The sequence below is a fragment of the Lampris incognitus genome, chromosome 13, assembly GCF_029633865.1.
Source record: "Lampris incognitus isolate fLamInc1 chromosome 13, fLamInc1.hap2, whole genome shotgun sequence".
Classification (NCBI taxonomy): Eukaryota; Metazoa; Chordata; class Actinopteri; order Lampriformes; family Lampridae; genus Lampris; species Lampris incognitus.
Genome location: NC_079223.1, coordinates 36998825 through 37014845, shown reverse-complemented (window position 1 = coordinate 37014845; position 16021 = coordinate 36998825). Strand labels below are relative to the sequence as shown.

General features: G+C 43.7%; 1 protein-coding gene across 1 annotated transcript in view; it reads left to right on the top strand.

The window, feature by feature from the left end:
• Positions 1-8118, top strand: part of anapc1 (anaphase promoting complex subunit 1) — a 206103-nt gene extending 197985 nt beyond the window's left edge. Inside the window, exons 52-53 of the mRNA XM_056291362.1 lie at positions 5138-5257; positions 5579-8118. Of these exons, the coding sequence (XP_056147337.1) occupies positions 5138-5257; positions 5579-5721 (263 nt within the window). The 3' untranslated portion in view covers positions 5722-8118. The remainder of the gene's footprint in view (positions 1-5137; positions 5258-5578) is intronic.
• Positions 8119-16021: the final 7903 nt, after the last annotated feature.

Sequence of the window (16021 nt, the reverse complement as noted above, 5' to 3'; positions counted from 1 at the left end):
CCCGGTCTCCTGTTCGTGTGCCATGATAAACGCTGAACCTGATCAAGAAGAGACACTGGGTGTTTGATTACAGCCACTGAGAGCCCTCTCTTTCCCATGTCTCCGGTCGCTTCCTCCGCCAGTGAGTCATCCAAGGGCGGCTTTGGCATTAGGCCGCTCTTTCAAGTCATAATTCCAAAGAGACAGGGAGCTCCAGGTTTTCCCGTAACAACTGCTCTACAAAGGAAACCATTGACGGAGAGTTCTGGAGTCCCTCTTTAATGCCATAGATTCTGATATAGTCTCATCTGGAACGGACCTCTAAGTCCATCAGTTTAGCATCCAGATGAATCTGAAGTTTCAGCAGCTCCTTTACAGCCTCCTCCGTAGTTTGAATTCGGATTTTGGCCACATCAATCCTCTCTTCCGTCTCCCCAATTCTCGTGTTAGTTTTGTTTATTTCATCTCGAATTACTTTCAGCTGCTGACTGTTATCATTCCTAAACTCCCTCAATTCTTTCAGTATGAGCCCCAGTTCACGTTGTCTGTTTGTTCTTCAGCGATGTCCGTTCGTATATCATTAGCCTCCATAGCGCTGCTAGCCAGGGAAGCCTGGCTGACTCCATCTTCTTCGAGAAACTCGAATTTCATTGACTTCTTTTTATTAGGCATTTTCGAAGCCCACAATCTTGAATCAAAAGTTTTCATAGATTTGAGTCGTAGTCAGCTTTTAATTTTTAACTTTCTCGGGAGCACATTTTCCTAGGCTGCCATCTCCTCGCTTGCTAAACCGGAAGTCCACCAATGACCATTTTCATATGCAAATATGGGTGTGACCATTAACCAAAGTTTCAAAGGCCATGCGTACTATTCACAGAGGATTTGGGGATGTTTACAATCACAGCATTGTAAGATGGTGACAGATGTACTCTTAGTCCCCCCCCCCCCCCCCCCCGCTCGGTTCAGAGATGGTTGTTCCCTCACCATAAAAATATACGGACTCACTTTTCATAATCATTGGGGACTTTAACAGAGCAAAATTAAACCACCATCTACCAAAATACAGACAGCATATTAATTGTCCCACCAGGGAAAATAACACACTGTCCACTGCTACACAATTCTTAAAGATGTATGTCGCTCTCTCCCCGGGCAGCTTTGGGGCACTCTGATCACTGCTTGGTTCATCTTATTTCAACCTACAGACAGAAACTAAAACTGCAAAGCTTATGGTTAAAACAGTGAAGAAATGGACCAGCGACGCAAAGCAGGAACTACAAGACTGTTTTGACTGCACCAATTGGAGTGTATTTGAAGGTGCAACTGGCACCCTAGACAAATTAACTGACACTGTGACATCTTACATCAACTTTTGTGAGACATGTGTGCCTACCAAGACCTTCTGCACATACAACAATAACAAGCCATGGTTCACAGCCATGACAAGCTAAGACAACTTCGGCAGGCCAAGCAGGATCCCTACAGCAGTGGGGATAGAGCCCTGTACAAGGAGGCGAGAGATTCATTGACAAAGGAGGTCAGAGTGGTTAAAAGAAGCTACACTGAAAAGCTGAAAAACAGGTTTTCAGCCAATGACCCTGTCATTGTGGTGGGGCCTGCAAGACATCACAAACTATAGAAGACCATCCGCCCATGCTGAAGCAAAGACCTGGCTGATGACCTGCATGTCTTCTATTGCAGATTTGGGAGAGACAAATGCACACCCCTCACCCACTCCAGCCCAATGGCAACAGCCTCCATCACACCTCTGGCAACTCCGATACTCTACCCCCCCTGATACTCAGACTGAACTCAAGATATGTGTTGAGGATACAAGCTTGCTTTTCCAGAGACAGAAAACCAGGAAAGCACCAGGTCCAGACAGTATCCCCCCATCCTGTCTTAATGCCTGTGCTGACCAACTGGCTCCAATCTTTACCCAGATCTACAACAGATCACTGGGGCTGTGTGACGTCCCCTCCTGCTTCAAATGTGTCACCATCATCCAGGTCCCAAAGAGGCCCTCCATTACAGGACTGAATGACCCCAGGCCTGTCGTTCTGACGTCTGTGGTCATGATGACTTTTGAATGACTGGTGTTGGCCCACCTGAAGAATGACACAAAACACCTGCTGGACCCCCTGCAGTTGCCTACTGGGCAAATAGGTCAGTGGATGATGCAGTCAACGTGGGACTGCATTACATCCTGCAACTCATTGACTGCCCAGCGACATATGCATAGGATCCTGTTTGTAGACTTCAGCTCAGCATTCAACACCATCATTCCAGAAATCCTCTCCTCCAAGTTCTCCCAGCTCACTGTATCCCCCGCCATCTGTCAGTAGATCACCAGGATCCTTACAGGCAGAAAACAGCAGGTGAGGCTGGGGGAAGTGGTATACGGACAGTCAGCACTAGTGCTCCCCAGGCATGTAGCCTCTCCCCACTGCTCTTCTCCCTCTACACCAATGACTGCACCTCCATGGACCCAGCTGTAAACTCCTGAAGTTTGCAGACGACACTAGTCATTGGACTCATCCAGGATGGTGCCAAGTCTCCATATTGGTGGGAGTTTGAATGGTAGGTGCTCTGGTGTAGTCAGAACAACTTGGAGCTGAACATGCTCAAGAGTATGGAAGTAACAGTGGACTTTAGGAGACACCCTCAGCACTACTCCCTCTCACAATATCCAACAGCCCTGTGTCAACCATGGAGACCTTCAAGTTTCTGCAAGCTAACTTTCCAAAGACCTAAAGTGGGAGACGAACGTCAACTCCATCCTCAAAAAGGCCCAGCAGAGGGTGTAATTTCTGTAATTGAGGAAATTTGTTCTGCCGCAGAAGCTGTTGAACCAATTATACACTGCAGTCACTGAATATGTCCTGTGCACGTCCATCACAGTCTGGATTGGAACAGCAACAAAACAGGATAGGAACAGACTGCAGCAAACAGTAAGGTCAGCAGAAAAAATCATTGGCGCTCTCCTGCCCACCCTGCAGGTCTTGTGCACATCTCGAGCCCAGAAACAGAGGGGCAGAATCAGCACAGACCCCCTCACACCCAGGACACAGTCTGTTTGAACTCCTACCCTCTGGCACGCCTACAGAGTGATTAGAGTAAAAACCACCAGACATAGGAATCGCCCCCCCCCCCACAGGCCATTTCTCATGAATACTTAACAGTGTGGTGCAGGAGTAGACAGTTATTATGTAAATATTACATTAATTTTATCCCCTTCACTCTCACTAGACACATTAGACATTTTAATACCCACCACAAAAGACACACTTCTTTAAACTTGCTGTCTGAAACTCTTAAATATCTCTGGCTGTCCCTCCCTTGCTGCTGTTTCTCCTCTTGGCGACATTTCTTTCATTCTTTTCTTTTTGTTTATGCTGTGGATTTTAATTTTTGATTGCTGTTCTGATGCTTTTGTTTTGTTGCAATGTGAAGCATCTTTTAGTATCTTTATTACAATTAAATGTACTAAAGACATTATTATTAGTTGCTTTTGAAACAAGTGAAATATTACTATAACGGGTATTGAGTCCAATACTTGTGAGTCTTTCATGGCCAGGATATGTTCTAACCTGTCTCTAGGGTGTAACACACGAATGCAATGTGTGTTCTTACACACACCTGTGAACATGCATTGGTGCATTAACAAACAATTTCATTAACAAACATGTCTTTCTCCCTTTCACCTTTCTCTCCTATCGCTTTTTAACCATTCTCAGTGATATCAGGAACTGCTCACATTCAGCTGCTCACATTCCCTTTTTCCCTTCATGCACCGTCTTTCTCACAGACACATGCACCCTCACCTGCACAATCACCCATACGTATTCCCACAGACAGTGCCAGTGAAAGGCGTGGGAATCAGGTGAGGTCGTTGGACCAGATCACACAAACACTATAAACAGGATGTCAACCGTCACATACAAGGCTTGTGAACACTGGCAGACATTTCAAAGGAAATGTTTAACAGAATGAAATAAAATGTTTCAACACTGCCTGAGTTCTGAATAATAAGAATGTAATGTGAGGTGTTTTGATCTTACCTTTGAGCTTTGTTTAGATGTCCTGCTTCTCTTCATGACAGCTTTGTGTGGGACCTGTCTTTAATCACAGGTCAATGTGGTGTTGAAGTTGGGTGTGAGTAGACTGACTCGCTCTTTATGACTCAAAGACCATCTTGAAAAGGGCCTCACAGTAATCACAAAAGAGATTGTGATTTATTTGCTAGAAATTGTGTTGTCGATTATGAGGGACAACACTATTAATAGTGAAGCCTTTGCTTCCCTGATTCAAAGCGTGATTCTAGACTATTTTCATCTCCTACAAAATTAATTTGTTACAGGTAAAGCAAGTAAATTTTCAGATTGAATAAAGATTGATAACTGTTGAATATAAGTATCAGTAGGATTTGCTGAGTATTACTGATCAAGATAAGGAACCCACCCCTATTTCTGCATTCAGAAACCGAGTCCTCAGCAAGCTACGCAACAATTGCAGTGAAAAATATTTGCTGAGTGCAGTAGAAATGTCAAATGTCTGCAAACATGCTGTGCATCCACTAACTTTCTATTCAAAAATTTTTGTCTTGCTTGCTTTTATTTTTGTTGTTTCACATTTCTGAATGGTTACAATTTGAAAAGAATCACAAATAACACTTCTACAGTTCGGCCATATTTGCTGAAAATTTAGATACAACATTGTGGAACCTACATTAGAATGTATAGACAGAAATATTTAACGGTTCAGTCCCACTGTGGACCATTCAACATGAGATAAGATCTGCTACCATTAATCTTGTCAGGCAGCTCAGGTGTGATACACTAACCACCAAAGTGCAAATTAGAGGCAAAAACAGACAAACTATAACTACAAAATCAGCACTGGTGTACAAGCATGACACGAAATGATATGCTCAACACTGTTTATCACACAAGTAACAGTGACGCAGTCATAATAATAGATAAGACACGCTCAACACCTGTTCACACCCAAAGATAACAAAACTTCAACATTGTTGCACACAACAGTAGCACACATAAGAGATAACACACACAAGACAATGATGACAAACAACACTGAAAACACTGACTAAGATAAAAGGGTGAAGTAAGCTTGTTTTCCTGTGTGTGTCCTTCTCTAGACAACATGTCAGTGCTGAGGGCCTACATGAGGGGTGAGGACACCCGGTCCAGCATGCTGGCATGCTTCCTGGTTTACCACTCTATTCCTTGCCTCAGGAACAAGCACAGTCAGATCGAAGGTAAACACAGACACACACATACATACATACACACACACATACACACACACACGGAAATAGCGAGAAATTTATGCATGTATATAGTATATGATCTTAAGCTATTTAGAGATGTATTTTATCCATAAAACCTCACAACAACTCAAGGGCATACACTTTTGACACCGGTGAGAGTGAGGAGTGTCTACTTTTCACACTGCTTTCTCTCTTTTAGTCATGCTGCCTTTTACAAAGTAATATCTGAGTAAAGTTTTGTCTCCTGATTTATAGAGCTGTATTCTTTGTCCTCTTCTCTTTCTCTCTCTTTCTGTCCCTCTCTCTCAGGGAGCAGGTCATTTGGGGATTTGTTACTGAGTTGCAGTCGGCTGGGTATTCCTCTCAGAGACCTGCTCAGACTGACGCCAGTGCTGCTGGGTACGGGGTCTGGACCACACACCCTGCTGGGTTTTCCGCAGCATGTGTACTGATGCAGCGGTTGTTCAGATAGCTAATCTGATTGGTCAGAAATGGGTTTCGACTATGAAGATAAATTCCATTGCTAGTTTCTTATTTGTTAGGGTTGAGGTTAAATCATGGCTGAATAAACCACTAGGGGGGAAACACTGAGAGGACAGTCCATTTTTCTGTTACATCATCTTGTCTTTAGCTGTTACCCAGTTTTTGACAAGAAAAACGAGAAGCTGTTCAGTACCCCATATCTCAGTGATTGATGACAGGACTGGCTTTTTTTTTTTAAGTTGAGGTTGAGCTCAGAATGAGTCACGGGTCTTTCTCTTGGGGTTTCCCACATGACCACAAGCCGCTTGTCTTTCATTAAATCTGTAGTGATGAGCTAGAGTCCTAGCCATGTGAACCAGGTGTCGCAAGTCAACCATGTTGATATTTCGAGAGATTAGATATGGCCTACCTTTCATCTGAGAGATTTTGTAAAAAGTTGGCCTGTCCAAAAAATGGTCGCATCGTAGAGATTTATCCAGAGGAGCTACGTAATGTGGCAGAATTGTAAATGGTGATTGTTGCAGAGACACGCTCATTAATCTGACATCACTGAGTGATTTCCATGATGATAGGTGACACTGGCTTGCACTTCGTGATAGAGCATCATGCGACTCATTTTGCTTGCCAACACAACTGACTCTACCATTCACAACTGCCGCCATTGTTGTTTTCAGTTCTGTTGCATAGCATCTCAACTATGGAGTGTTCCTTGATCAATATCCAAACTGTGATTGGACTGTCAATTTTTTTCCAGGCTAACTTTTTTTAAATCATCTCAATGTGAGGAAGCCAGACCCTATTTCAACACAGATTTGACTGGTGAGATTGGGTTGAGGCTATCCAGTTTGCGTGACAAAACCAAATTTTCTTTGTCTTGGACCTTGGAGAAAAACAAGCATATTTGCTTTGGTCCTATGTCACAAGGTCATTATCACATGATTTTAATCATGATTGCTCAGAGCCAGAGCATCTCCTGTGGCCTTTGAAGACAAACTGTATGCAACGGCCATCTTACTAAGACTAGGGAACTTTTTAATCCTTTAACTTGTTTACAAAAGGATAAGAACAGAATTTAATTTATTAAAAACAGTTATACTTCTACAAAAAACCCTTCTGTGTTTCAGTCCCCTTGGAGAAAAAGAGGAGGTCCACTTGTCAGACTGGCTCCATGGCCATGATGTGTCTGTAGTGAGCACGTCATCTGAGCCGTTATACAGATAACGTTGTTTTTTTAAAGGGAATGCTTCTCTAATGACTTAAAAGACCTAGGTAATTGTTAGCATGCAGAAAAGGAGAACGGCTAGATATTCTTTGGCCGTCGTCTCGAGCCTGATCCTCATCAGACTCAATGGCAGGCAACCAACTGTACAGAGGAGATTCTGTCCTGAAAACCAATTTGACTTGTTAAACCCGAGAGTGACTTTGTGATAAGGAACTGTCAATGTAGCTGAGAGAAAATGTCAGTTTTCTGTCCTACAATTGAGACAATCAGGGACATGACGGGATCTAAACTGAGGTCAGCTTCCTGCTCGATATTTATGCACTCTGGTCATGGCTATTGTTTTTACAAACCCATAATCTTGCCCTCAATTTTACAGTATACAGCTTGTGTGTCCCCACAGTTGTATCAGTGGTCAAACAACACAAGTTTATTGTCCAGACAAGTCATCTGCTGGGTGTTTAAAAGTGTTTCAAAAGAATCTCCGGATCGAATCCCTGTGTTGCCTCTGGCTTGGTCGGGCGTCCCTACAGACACAATTGGCCGTCTGCGGGTAGGAAGCCAGATGTGAGTATGTGTCCTGGTCGCTGCACTACTGCCTCCTCTGGTCGGTCGGGGCACCTGTTCGGCGGGAGGGGGAACTGGGGGGAATAGTGTGATCCTCCCACGCTACGCCCTCCTGGCAAAACTCCTCACTGTCAGGTGAAAAGAAGCAGCTGGCGACTCCACATGTATCGGAGGAGGCATGTGGTAGGTAGTCTGCAGCCCTCTCCAGATCAGCAGAGGGGGTGGTGCAGCGACCGGGACGGCTCAGAAGAGCAGGGTAATTGGGTAGTTGGCCCAATACAATTGGGTAGAAAAGGGAGGGAAAATGCAGGAAAAAAAAGTGTTTCAAAAGGAAACAAGGTCAAAACATCGGAGGGAAATAAACTCAGCAACAGATGAATTGGAGTCATTCGGCAAACTGTCCCCTGTGGCATCATGTACAACCGTCTCTTTGTGTTGATTTCATCACAGGAAAAGAACTGGACCGAGTAAAGATGTCCAATATCACTGCAACATTATTCTGGTTGTAGATTGTATGTACAATGTTTTTACTTATGTTTGTACTCCAAATTTGCCTTTGATGATAATGGAATAAAGCAAATGGGTGTTTTCCACTGTGTGTTGTCATGGATAACTGCAACAAACTGTGTGCGCCTCTGACAGCTTGTGTGCTAAAGTCGTTGACATAATTGTGAAAATCATACTTGTTCACACAGTGGGAGGGTTAGAGGATTCAAATGAGCTCTGAGAGCTCATTTGAATCCTCTAAAATCTAATATTGCTGCTGCAGGCCAAAAAAAGAGGAGGGGTAGCAGAATGGTTTGGCCCCTTTTACACATGAGCTTTTACAGTCTTATCTCCATGTGCAGTTTGCCCTGTGTGTGTATATTTTAAGGTTGTGTGTGACTGTAAGAATATGTCCTGTGTGTGTGTGTGTGTTATCTGAGAGGACGTGTGTGTGTGTGTGTGTGTGTGTGTGTGTGTGTGTGTGTGTTCACATGTGTGCGCGTGTTTGTGTGTGTTGTATGTGTAAAGGAGTGCTATTGTGTGCGTGTGTGTAAAAGAGTGCTGCTGTGAGTGTGCGTGCGAGTGTTTGTGTGTGTTGTATGTGTAAAGGAGTGCTTGTGTGTGTGTGTGTGTGTGTAAAGGAGTGCTCGTGTGGGTGTGTAAAGGAGTGCTCCTGTGTGTTGTATGTGTATAGGAGTGATCCAGTGTGTGTGTGTGTGTGTGTGTGTGTGTGTGTGTGTGCGTGCGTGCGTGTGTGTGTGTGTGTTGTATGTGTATAGGGGTAATCCTGTGTGTGTGTGTTGTATGTGTATAGTAGTGATCCTGTGTGTGTGTGTGTGTGTGTGTGTGTGTGTGTGTAAAGGAGTGCCCCTGTTTGTGTGTGTGTGTGTGTGTTGTATGTGTATAGGAGTGATCCTGTGTGGGTGTGTGTGTGTGTGTGTTGTATGTGTATAGGAGTGATCCTGTCTGTGGGTGTGTGTGTGTTGTATGTGTATAGGAGTGATCCTGTGTGTGTGTGTGTGTGTGTGCGTGTGTGTGTGTAAAGGAGTGCTCGTGTGGGTGTGGGTGTGTAAAGGAGTGCTCCTGTGTGTTGTATGTGTATAGGAGTGATCCTGTGTGTGTGTGTGTGTGTGTGTGTGTGTGTGTGTGTGTGTGTGTGTGTGTGTGTGTGTGTGTGTGTGTGTGTGTTGTATGTGTATAGGGGTAATCCTGTGTGTGTGTGTGTGTGTGTGTGTGTGTGTGTGTTGTATGTGTATAGTAGTGATCCTGTGTGTGTGTGTGTGTGTGTGTGTGTGTGTGTGTGTGTGTAAAGGAGTGCCCCTGTTTGTGTGTGTGTGTGTTGTATGTGTATAGGAGTGATCCTGTGTGGGTGGGTGTGTGTGTGTGTGTGTGTGTGTGTGTGTGTGTGTTGTATGTGTATAGGAGTGATCCTGTCTGTGGGTGTGTGTGTGTTGTATGTGTATAGGAGTGATCCTGTGTGTGTGTGTGTGTGTGTGTGCGTGTGTGTGTGTAAAGGAGTGCTCGTGTGGGTTTGGGTGTATAAAGGAGTGCTGCTGTGTGTTGTATGTGCATAGGAGTGATCCTGTGTGTGTGTGTGTGTGTGTGTGTGCGTGCGTGTTTGTGTGTGTGTGTGTGTGTGTATTGTATGTGTATAGGGGTGATCCTGTATGTGTGTGTGTGTGTGTGTGTGTGTTGTATGTGTATAGCAGTGATCCTGTGTGTGTGTGTAACTGTAAGGATGTGTGGGTGTGTGTGTTGCATGTGTATAGGAGTGATCCTGTGTGTGTGTGTGTGTGTGTGTGTGTGTGTGTGTGTGTGTTGTATGTGTATAGGAGTGATCCTGTCTGTGGGTGTGTGTGTTGTATGTGTATAGGAGTGATCCTGTGTGTGTGTGTGTGTGTGTAACTGTAAGGATATGTGTGTGTGGGTGTGTGTGTTGTATGTGTATAGGAGTGACCCTGTGTGTGTGTGTGTGTGTTTGTGTGTGTGTGTGTGTGTGTTGTATGTGTATAGGAGTGATCCTGTCTGTGGGTGTGTGTGTGTTGTGTGTGTGTGTGTGTAACTGTAAGGATATGTGTGTGTGGGTGTGTGTGCTACATCCCCTGGAGGTTTTGGGTGCGTGGGCTGCTGCTAGTTGTTAGCTTGAGGAATGCTCAGAGCTTTGGTGGAGTTCTTGTTAACCAACAGCTCGGAGAGCATTCCACAGCAAATGAAAAACATCCAACACGCCCTTTTCATAGAGCTAATACAGTTGCAGCAAGTATTCTTATTTAACTCAAGAATTTTCAAACGGTTAAGTTCCTTGTGTTGTGTGTTTACGTTGCCACCATGAGAAGCATTTGAGCCTTTCTTAATGAAAATAAAGAGTTTCTTCATCAGACAAAGGGAATCATTGGCTGAACATTCCTGCAGTTAACACATGGAAACTCCACTTCTGTCTTTGACGTGATTAAAATACTAGGGCAGCAGACTTGTGTTGAGCTAATCAGATGGGCATGATGCACCAGGTAGTGTCATCTAGTCAGTTCCAGTTCTATGACGTTCCTCATACCAAGGCAAACTCCTGGTTTGGGGGAACACTGTACTCTTTGTCTCACCTACTATTCATTTAAGTAACTGACGTTCCTGACTTAACATTTACATATTATTGTGGTTTCTGATGAAAAAAAAAGATTCCCCCTCGATATTTACACAATATTTGGACATGACGTTTCAAATAGGCATTTCATTAAAATCTTCTCTCAAATATTGTAGCACTGGGAGTGCAACAAATTCTGACATAGCGCAAACTCGATGCTTATGATCAAATTCGTTGTTTCATTGTGTATAGTTAAACAAATGTGCTAGCTAGAATACCCATACTGGAAAATAATTAAACAGATAGTTTTACTAAAATATGCCCATATTTCACTAAATTATTTGCTCTGAAACAAACATTTATTTCCTGTTGGTAAACCGTTGTAAGTGGGAAGAAGGCTTTGCAACATGTTTGCGATGCTGTGAGCTGCTATGCTCGTCTCTGTTCGTCGTTTTGCGATTCAAAATTGTGTTGTCCCATGCAGACTGGCATAGCGTCCACTACCATGTTGGGTATTTGCATTAGTTTTACATTTAACAATGTTTAGTATTGTTTGCGTAGCCTATCTGACTGGGCCGGGGGGGGGAGCAATGGACGTGCGTGCCCCGGGGTCCCCTGGTGGGTTAATCCGGCCATGCTAGGCATTAACAACTCAAACTGGTTTGGCAGTTGCTCTACTAGGACAGTATCGCAGAGCTGTTACTTACATATGTTCAATCACAATACTTATTTGTGTAAGAAACGGATACATACCGGATATGAAATGTTCTCCGCAAATCTTCGCATTTGATATTTGCTCTTCTGACCACGTCTTCCAGTCCTCCCGACGGATCGCATGAATCCACGCCTGTCTTCTTGCTATTTCGATTGGAGTTTTTTCCCCTTTCGGCATGCGATAAAAATGCAGATGCTTGTTTTTACCATCTTTACGATTTGTACAACTGACAGCGCAACAACTGTGAGGCATCTCGTTTGGTTTTAAATCAATTTCTCGGTGATGATCTCTTTGAAATGAACGTGGTAATGTTTAAAAACACAAGACTCGTGGCCCCTTTTTGCCTCACAGTCTGCGCACGCACATTTGGTGCGTGTAACTAAGGGAACACGTCTATTCTTCCTTTGAAGATGCACTGTGGAGTTTTCGGCCACTAGCAGCGCTGCTGATCGAAGTGGGTTCCCGTACCATAACAAAGATGCTAACATCGCAGGAGCTTCCAATCCTAGCCGCCTTGCTGCAATCTGGATGTAAACATTTGAACCTTATACATATGAACAAGTTTTTCTTAACATCTTTGATGGTAATAACCATTGCCAACATAGTCTGTTCAGTCTAACTACATGTTCTACATCTACACAAGTGAAATTGTGCAGGTTAGCAAACCTGTGTTTGATTACATGGGAAACTCTTCAGCTTTAATCTCAAAATTGTCCACAGCGACAGCCAGACTGGTGTCAAATAAAGTCGGTTGGAATGTGTCATGTTTTGGTTTGACTTCTTGGCAAAATAGTATGACAAAATGAAGACTAAAGTTTACATGATAATGTTTAGAGAGAGAAAAAAACCCTCAAAACTAAAATGGTGATGGAACAGTTGGGATACTATCAGCACAAATGATCTGATGTACCACTTAGTTACATGTACAAGAAAAGGTAAGAGAAAAACAGTAGACCTTTGCTATGTAGGCTTGAACTGCACAAACAACTTGTAATCAACTTCCAAAAAAATTGATTAATTCACAATTTTCCCATTCCATTCATTTTTCCCACCAGTACTCCCACTTGGTGTTTAAGTTCTGGGCTCATTGAAACAGAGGGGGGAAAGGCAGATTGTAGGGATATTTAGCAGTTGAAAATACCACAAGGCATTGCCTCTTTCCACAAACTGACCACACACCACTTCTTGCAACATCCAACTCAACTCTGGACTACGTGTCATCTGGGAGAAATCCCAGCTCATCCATGATGGACATGCTTTAGAGATGCTGTAAAGCAACACAGGGAAATAAATCACTAGACATCCTTCCATAAATTCAACACTGTTTATCACATCTAACCTGGTGTCGTTCTAGAAAAATGTGCTAGGCTTGGCCATGTTCTCATTTGCAATGTACATTTGCTGCATTTCAAGAATTCAGCATTTTGTCCATTACATTAAAGCTGCCATCTCTGACATTTCTCCATTAATAAATCATTATGATATCCATCTGGATCATGGAGTCAGGTCTTATGATGTGGTTGCCAGTATGGCAACGCTTCTGTTAGACAGTCGATCGGTAGTGTATAACAATGACATTGTAGTGTGATGAAGTTTAGACTGTGTGCGTTAGCTCTGGTCCAAAGATTGCACCCCCCACCCTTTTTTTCCCCTCCCCAGTTGCACTTGGCAAACTACCCCACTCTTCCGTGCCATCCTGATTTCTGCCTCACCCCCTCTGCCGTTCCGGGGAGGGCTGCAGACTACCACATGCCTCCTCCGATACATGTGGAGTCGCCAGCCGCTTCTTTTCACCTGACAGTGAGGAGTTTCGCCAGGGGGGCGTAGTGCGTGGGGTCACACTATTCCCCCCAGTCCCCCCCCTTCCCTGAATAGGCGCCCCGACCGACCGACCAGAGGAGACGCTAGAGCAGCAACCAGTACACATACTCACATGCGGCTTCTCACCCGCAGACATGGCCAATTGTGTCTGTAGGGACGCCCAACCAGGCCGGAGGTAACACAGATTTGAACCGGCGATCCCCGTATTTTTATACAACGCAATAGACCACTACGCTACTGGGACACCCTCAAGGGTTGCATTTTAACAAGGGTGAAGACTGTTTACTAGTGAGCTGATGGTGCATGAGCCACAACGGCCGGGGGCGTAACGAATCAGCAGCGGGCCCTAATGCAAGATGGTCAAAACGGGCCCTATAGTAATAGGTCAGATCACCATTTCACCTCTAAACATAGATGAAAACATAACGGTGACGACGCACCAACACATAGGCCTACGTAAACGTTATTGTGACAGCGCACCAACACGTATACAAGCGCCGCACATTGACAAGTCAAATAAATAATAAATAAGTGCTATTTGCATCATAGGCGCACTCTCCTGGCTTCTGTGTTTGTACTCCATGCTGCCTGCTGTCAGTTTAGTTAGCGTTACTGGTCTAATTTAAACTAGCTGTAGGCTACTGTATAGTCTCGTCGCATGATCGAATTGAGACTTAACATAGGACAACAACAACATGCGTGCAGTATTACCCAGCAATCATTGCATATTATGTGTAAATTTATGACAATGATAAGATGCGCTCTTTCATTTAATTGAATAGTTTTAGTTTATTTATCGTGTTTCATAGTTTATAGATTGCTACAGACTACTTTATGTAAAAACCTTAATGGAGAATGCCTTTTTGCGGGTATATATGGCTCGCTCCATGGGCCCATTCACCTCTGTGAGTGGGGCCCAGCCTGGTTTGGGGGAACACTGTACTCTTTGTCTCACCTACTATTCATTTAAGTAACTGACGTTCCTGACTTAACATTTACATATTATTGTGGTTTCTGATGAAAAAAAAAGATTCCCCCTCGATATTTACACAATATTTGGACATGACGTTTCAAATAGGCATTTCATTAAAATCTTCTCTCAAATATTGTAGCACTGGGAGTGCAACAAATTCTGACATAGCGCAAACTCGATGCTTATGATCAAATTCGTTGTTTCATTGTGTATAGTTAAACAAATGTGCTAGCTAGAATACCCATACTGGAAAATAATTAAACAGATAGTTTTACTAAAATATGCCCATATTTCACTAAATTATTTGCTCTGAAACAAACATTTATTTCCTGTTGGTAAACCGTTGTAAGTGGGAAGAAGGCTTTGCAACATGTTTGCGATGCTGTGAGCTGCTATGCTCGTCTCTGTTCGTCGTTTTGCGATTCAAAATTGTGTTGTCCCATGCAGACTGGCATAGCGTCCACTACCATGTTGGGTATTTGCATTAGTTTTACATTTAACAATGTTTAGTATTGTTTGCGTAGCCTATCTGACTGGGCCGGGGGGGGGGAGCAATGGACGTGCGTGCCCCGGGGTCCCCTGGTGGGTTAATCCGGCCATGCTAGGCATTAACAACTCAAACTGGTTTGGCAGTTGCTCTACTAGGACAGTATCACAGAGCTGTTACTTACATATGTTCAATCACAATACTTATTTGTGTAAGAAACGGATACATACCGGATATGAAATGTTCTCCGCAAATCTTCGCATTTGATATTTGCTCTTCTGACCACGTCTTCCAGTCCTCCCGACGGATCGCATGAATCCACGCCTGTCTTCTTGCTATTTCGATTGGAGTTTTTTCCCCTTTCGGCATGCGATAAAAATGCAGATGCTTGTTTTTACCATCTTTACGATTTGTACAACTGACAGCGCAACAACTGTGAGGCATCTCGTTTGGTTTTAAATCAATTTCTCGGTGATGATCTCTTTGAAATGAACGTGGTAATGTTTAAAAACACAAGACTCGTGGCCCCTTTTTGCCTCACAGTCTGCGCACGCACATTTGGTGCGTGTAACTAAGGGAACACGTCTATTCTTCCTTTGAAGATGCACTGTGGAGTTTTCGGCCACTAGCAGCGCTGCTGATCGAAGTGGGTTCCCGTACCATAACAAAGATGCTAACATCGCAGGAGCTTCCAATCCTAGCCGCCTTGCTGCAACCTGCCTTGGCCATATTCGGCTGTGCAGGGCGGGCCTCAAATCATCGCGGGCCCCTATGCAGCTGCATACCCTGCAAATATGGTAGTTACGCCCCTGACAACGGCTGCTACATCTTGTTTGTAGTCTGAGAAATTCAGTGTTGACAGGTCTATTTCTCTCTGGCTCCCACATCCAACTATATTGGAACGCTGTTCTAGTGTAATGTTGATCGATTCTCCAACAGAACCACCACGTCATCACATTTCAAATGGATAAAAATAATGCAGAATCCTAGAGATTTCCAGCTTTAACCCACGAAAAGCATGCACCGAGATATGTTTAAAATGTTTTCGGCTTAAACAGTCAAGTGATTGACAAATGCACGTTTACCTCTCTTCTGCTCTTTTAAATTTACTGAACGAGAACAACAGTGCAATCTTGCAGAATTGTAACAATTGACAGAATTCAATTAATATCAATTAAACAATGTCATACTAGGGCCTGTGACCCAAATGGGATTAAGAGGTTGGTTGGGACTTTTCACAAAAGGGATGCTTCTTGTCAACTTTTCAAGAGGAATGTGGTAGCTATCTATCCCCTTGCCTCCCCTGTAAATGTTATTAAAGTGTTCAAGTCTCAGCCAGTGGGACACCTGTGTTTTTGAATGCAGGAATCAGACCTGGAGGGCCTTTATTCATTTATTTGGTTTCAGTCAGAACTGTTCATCA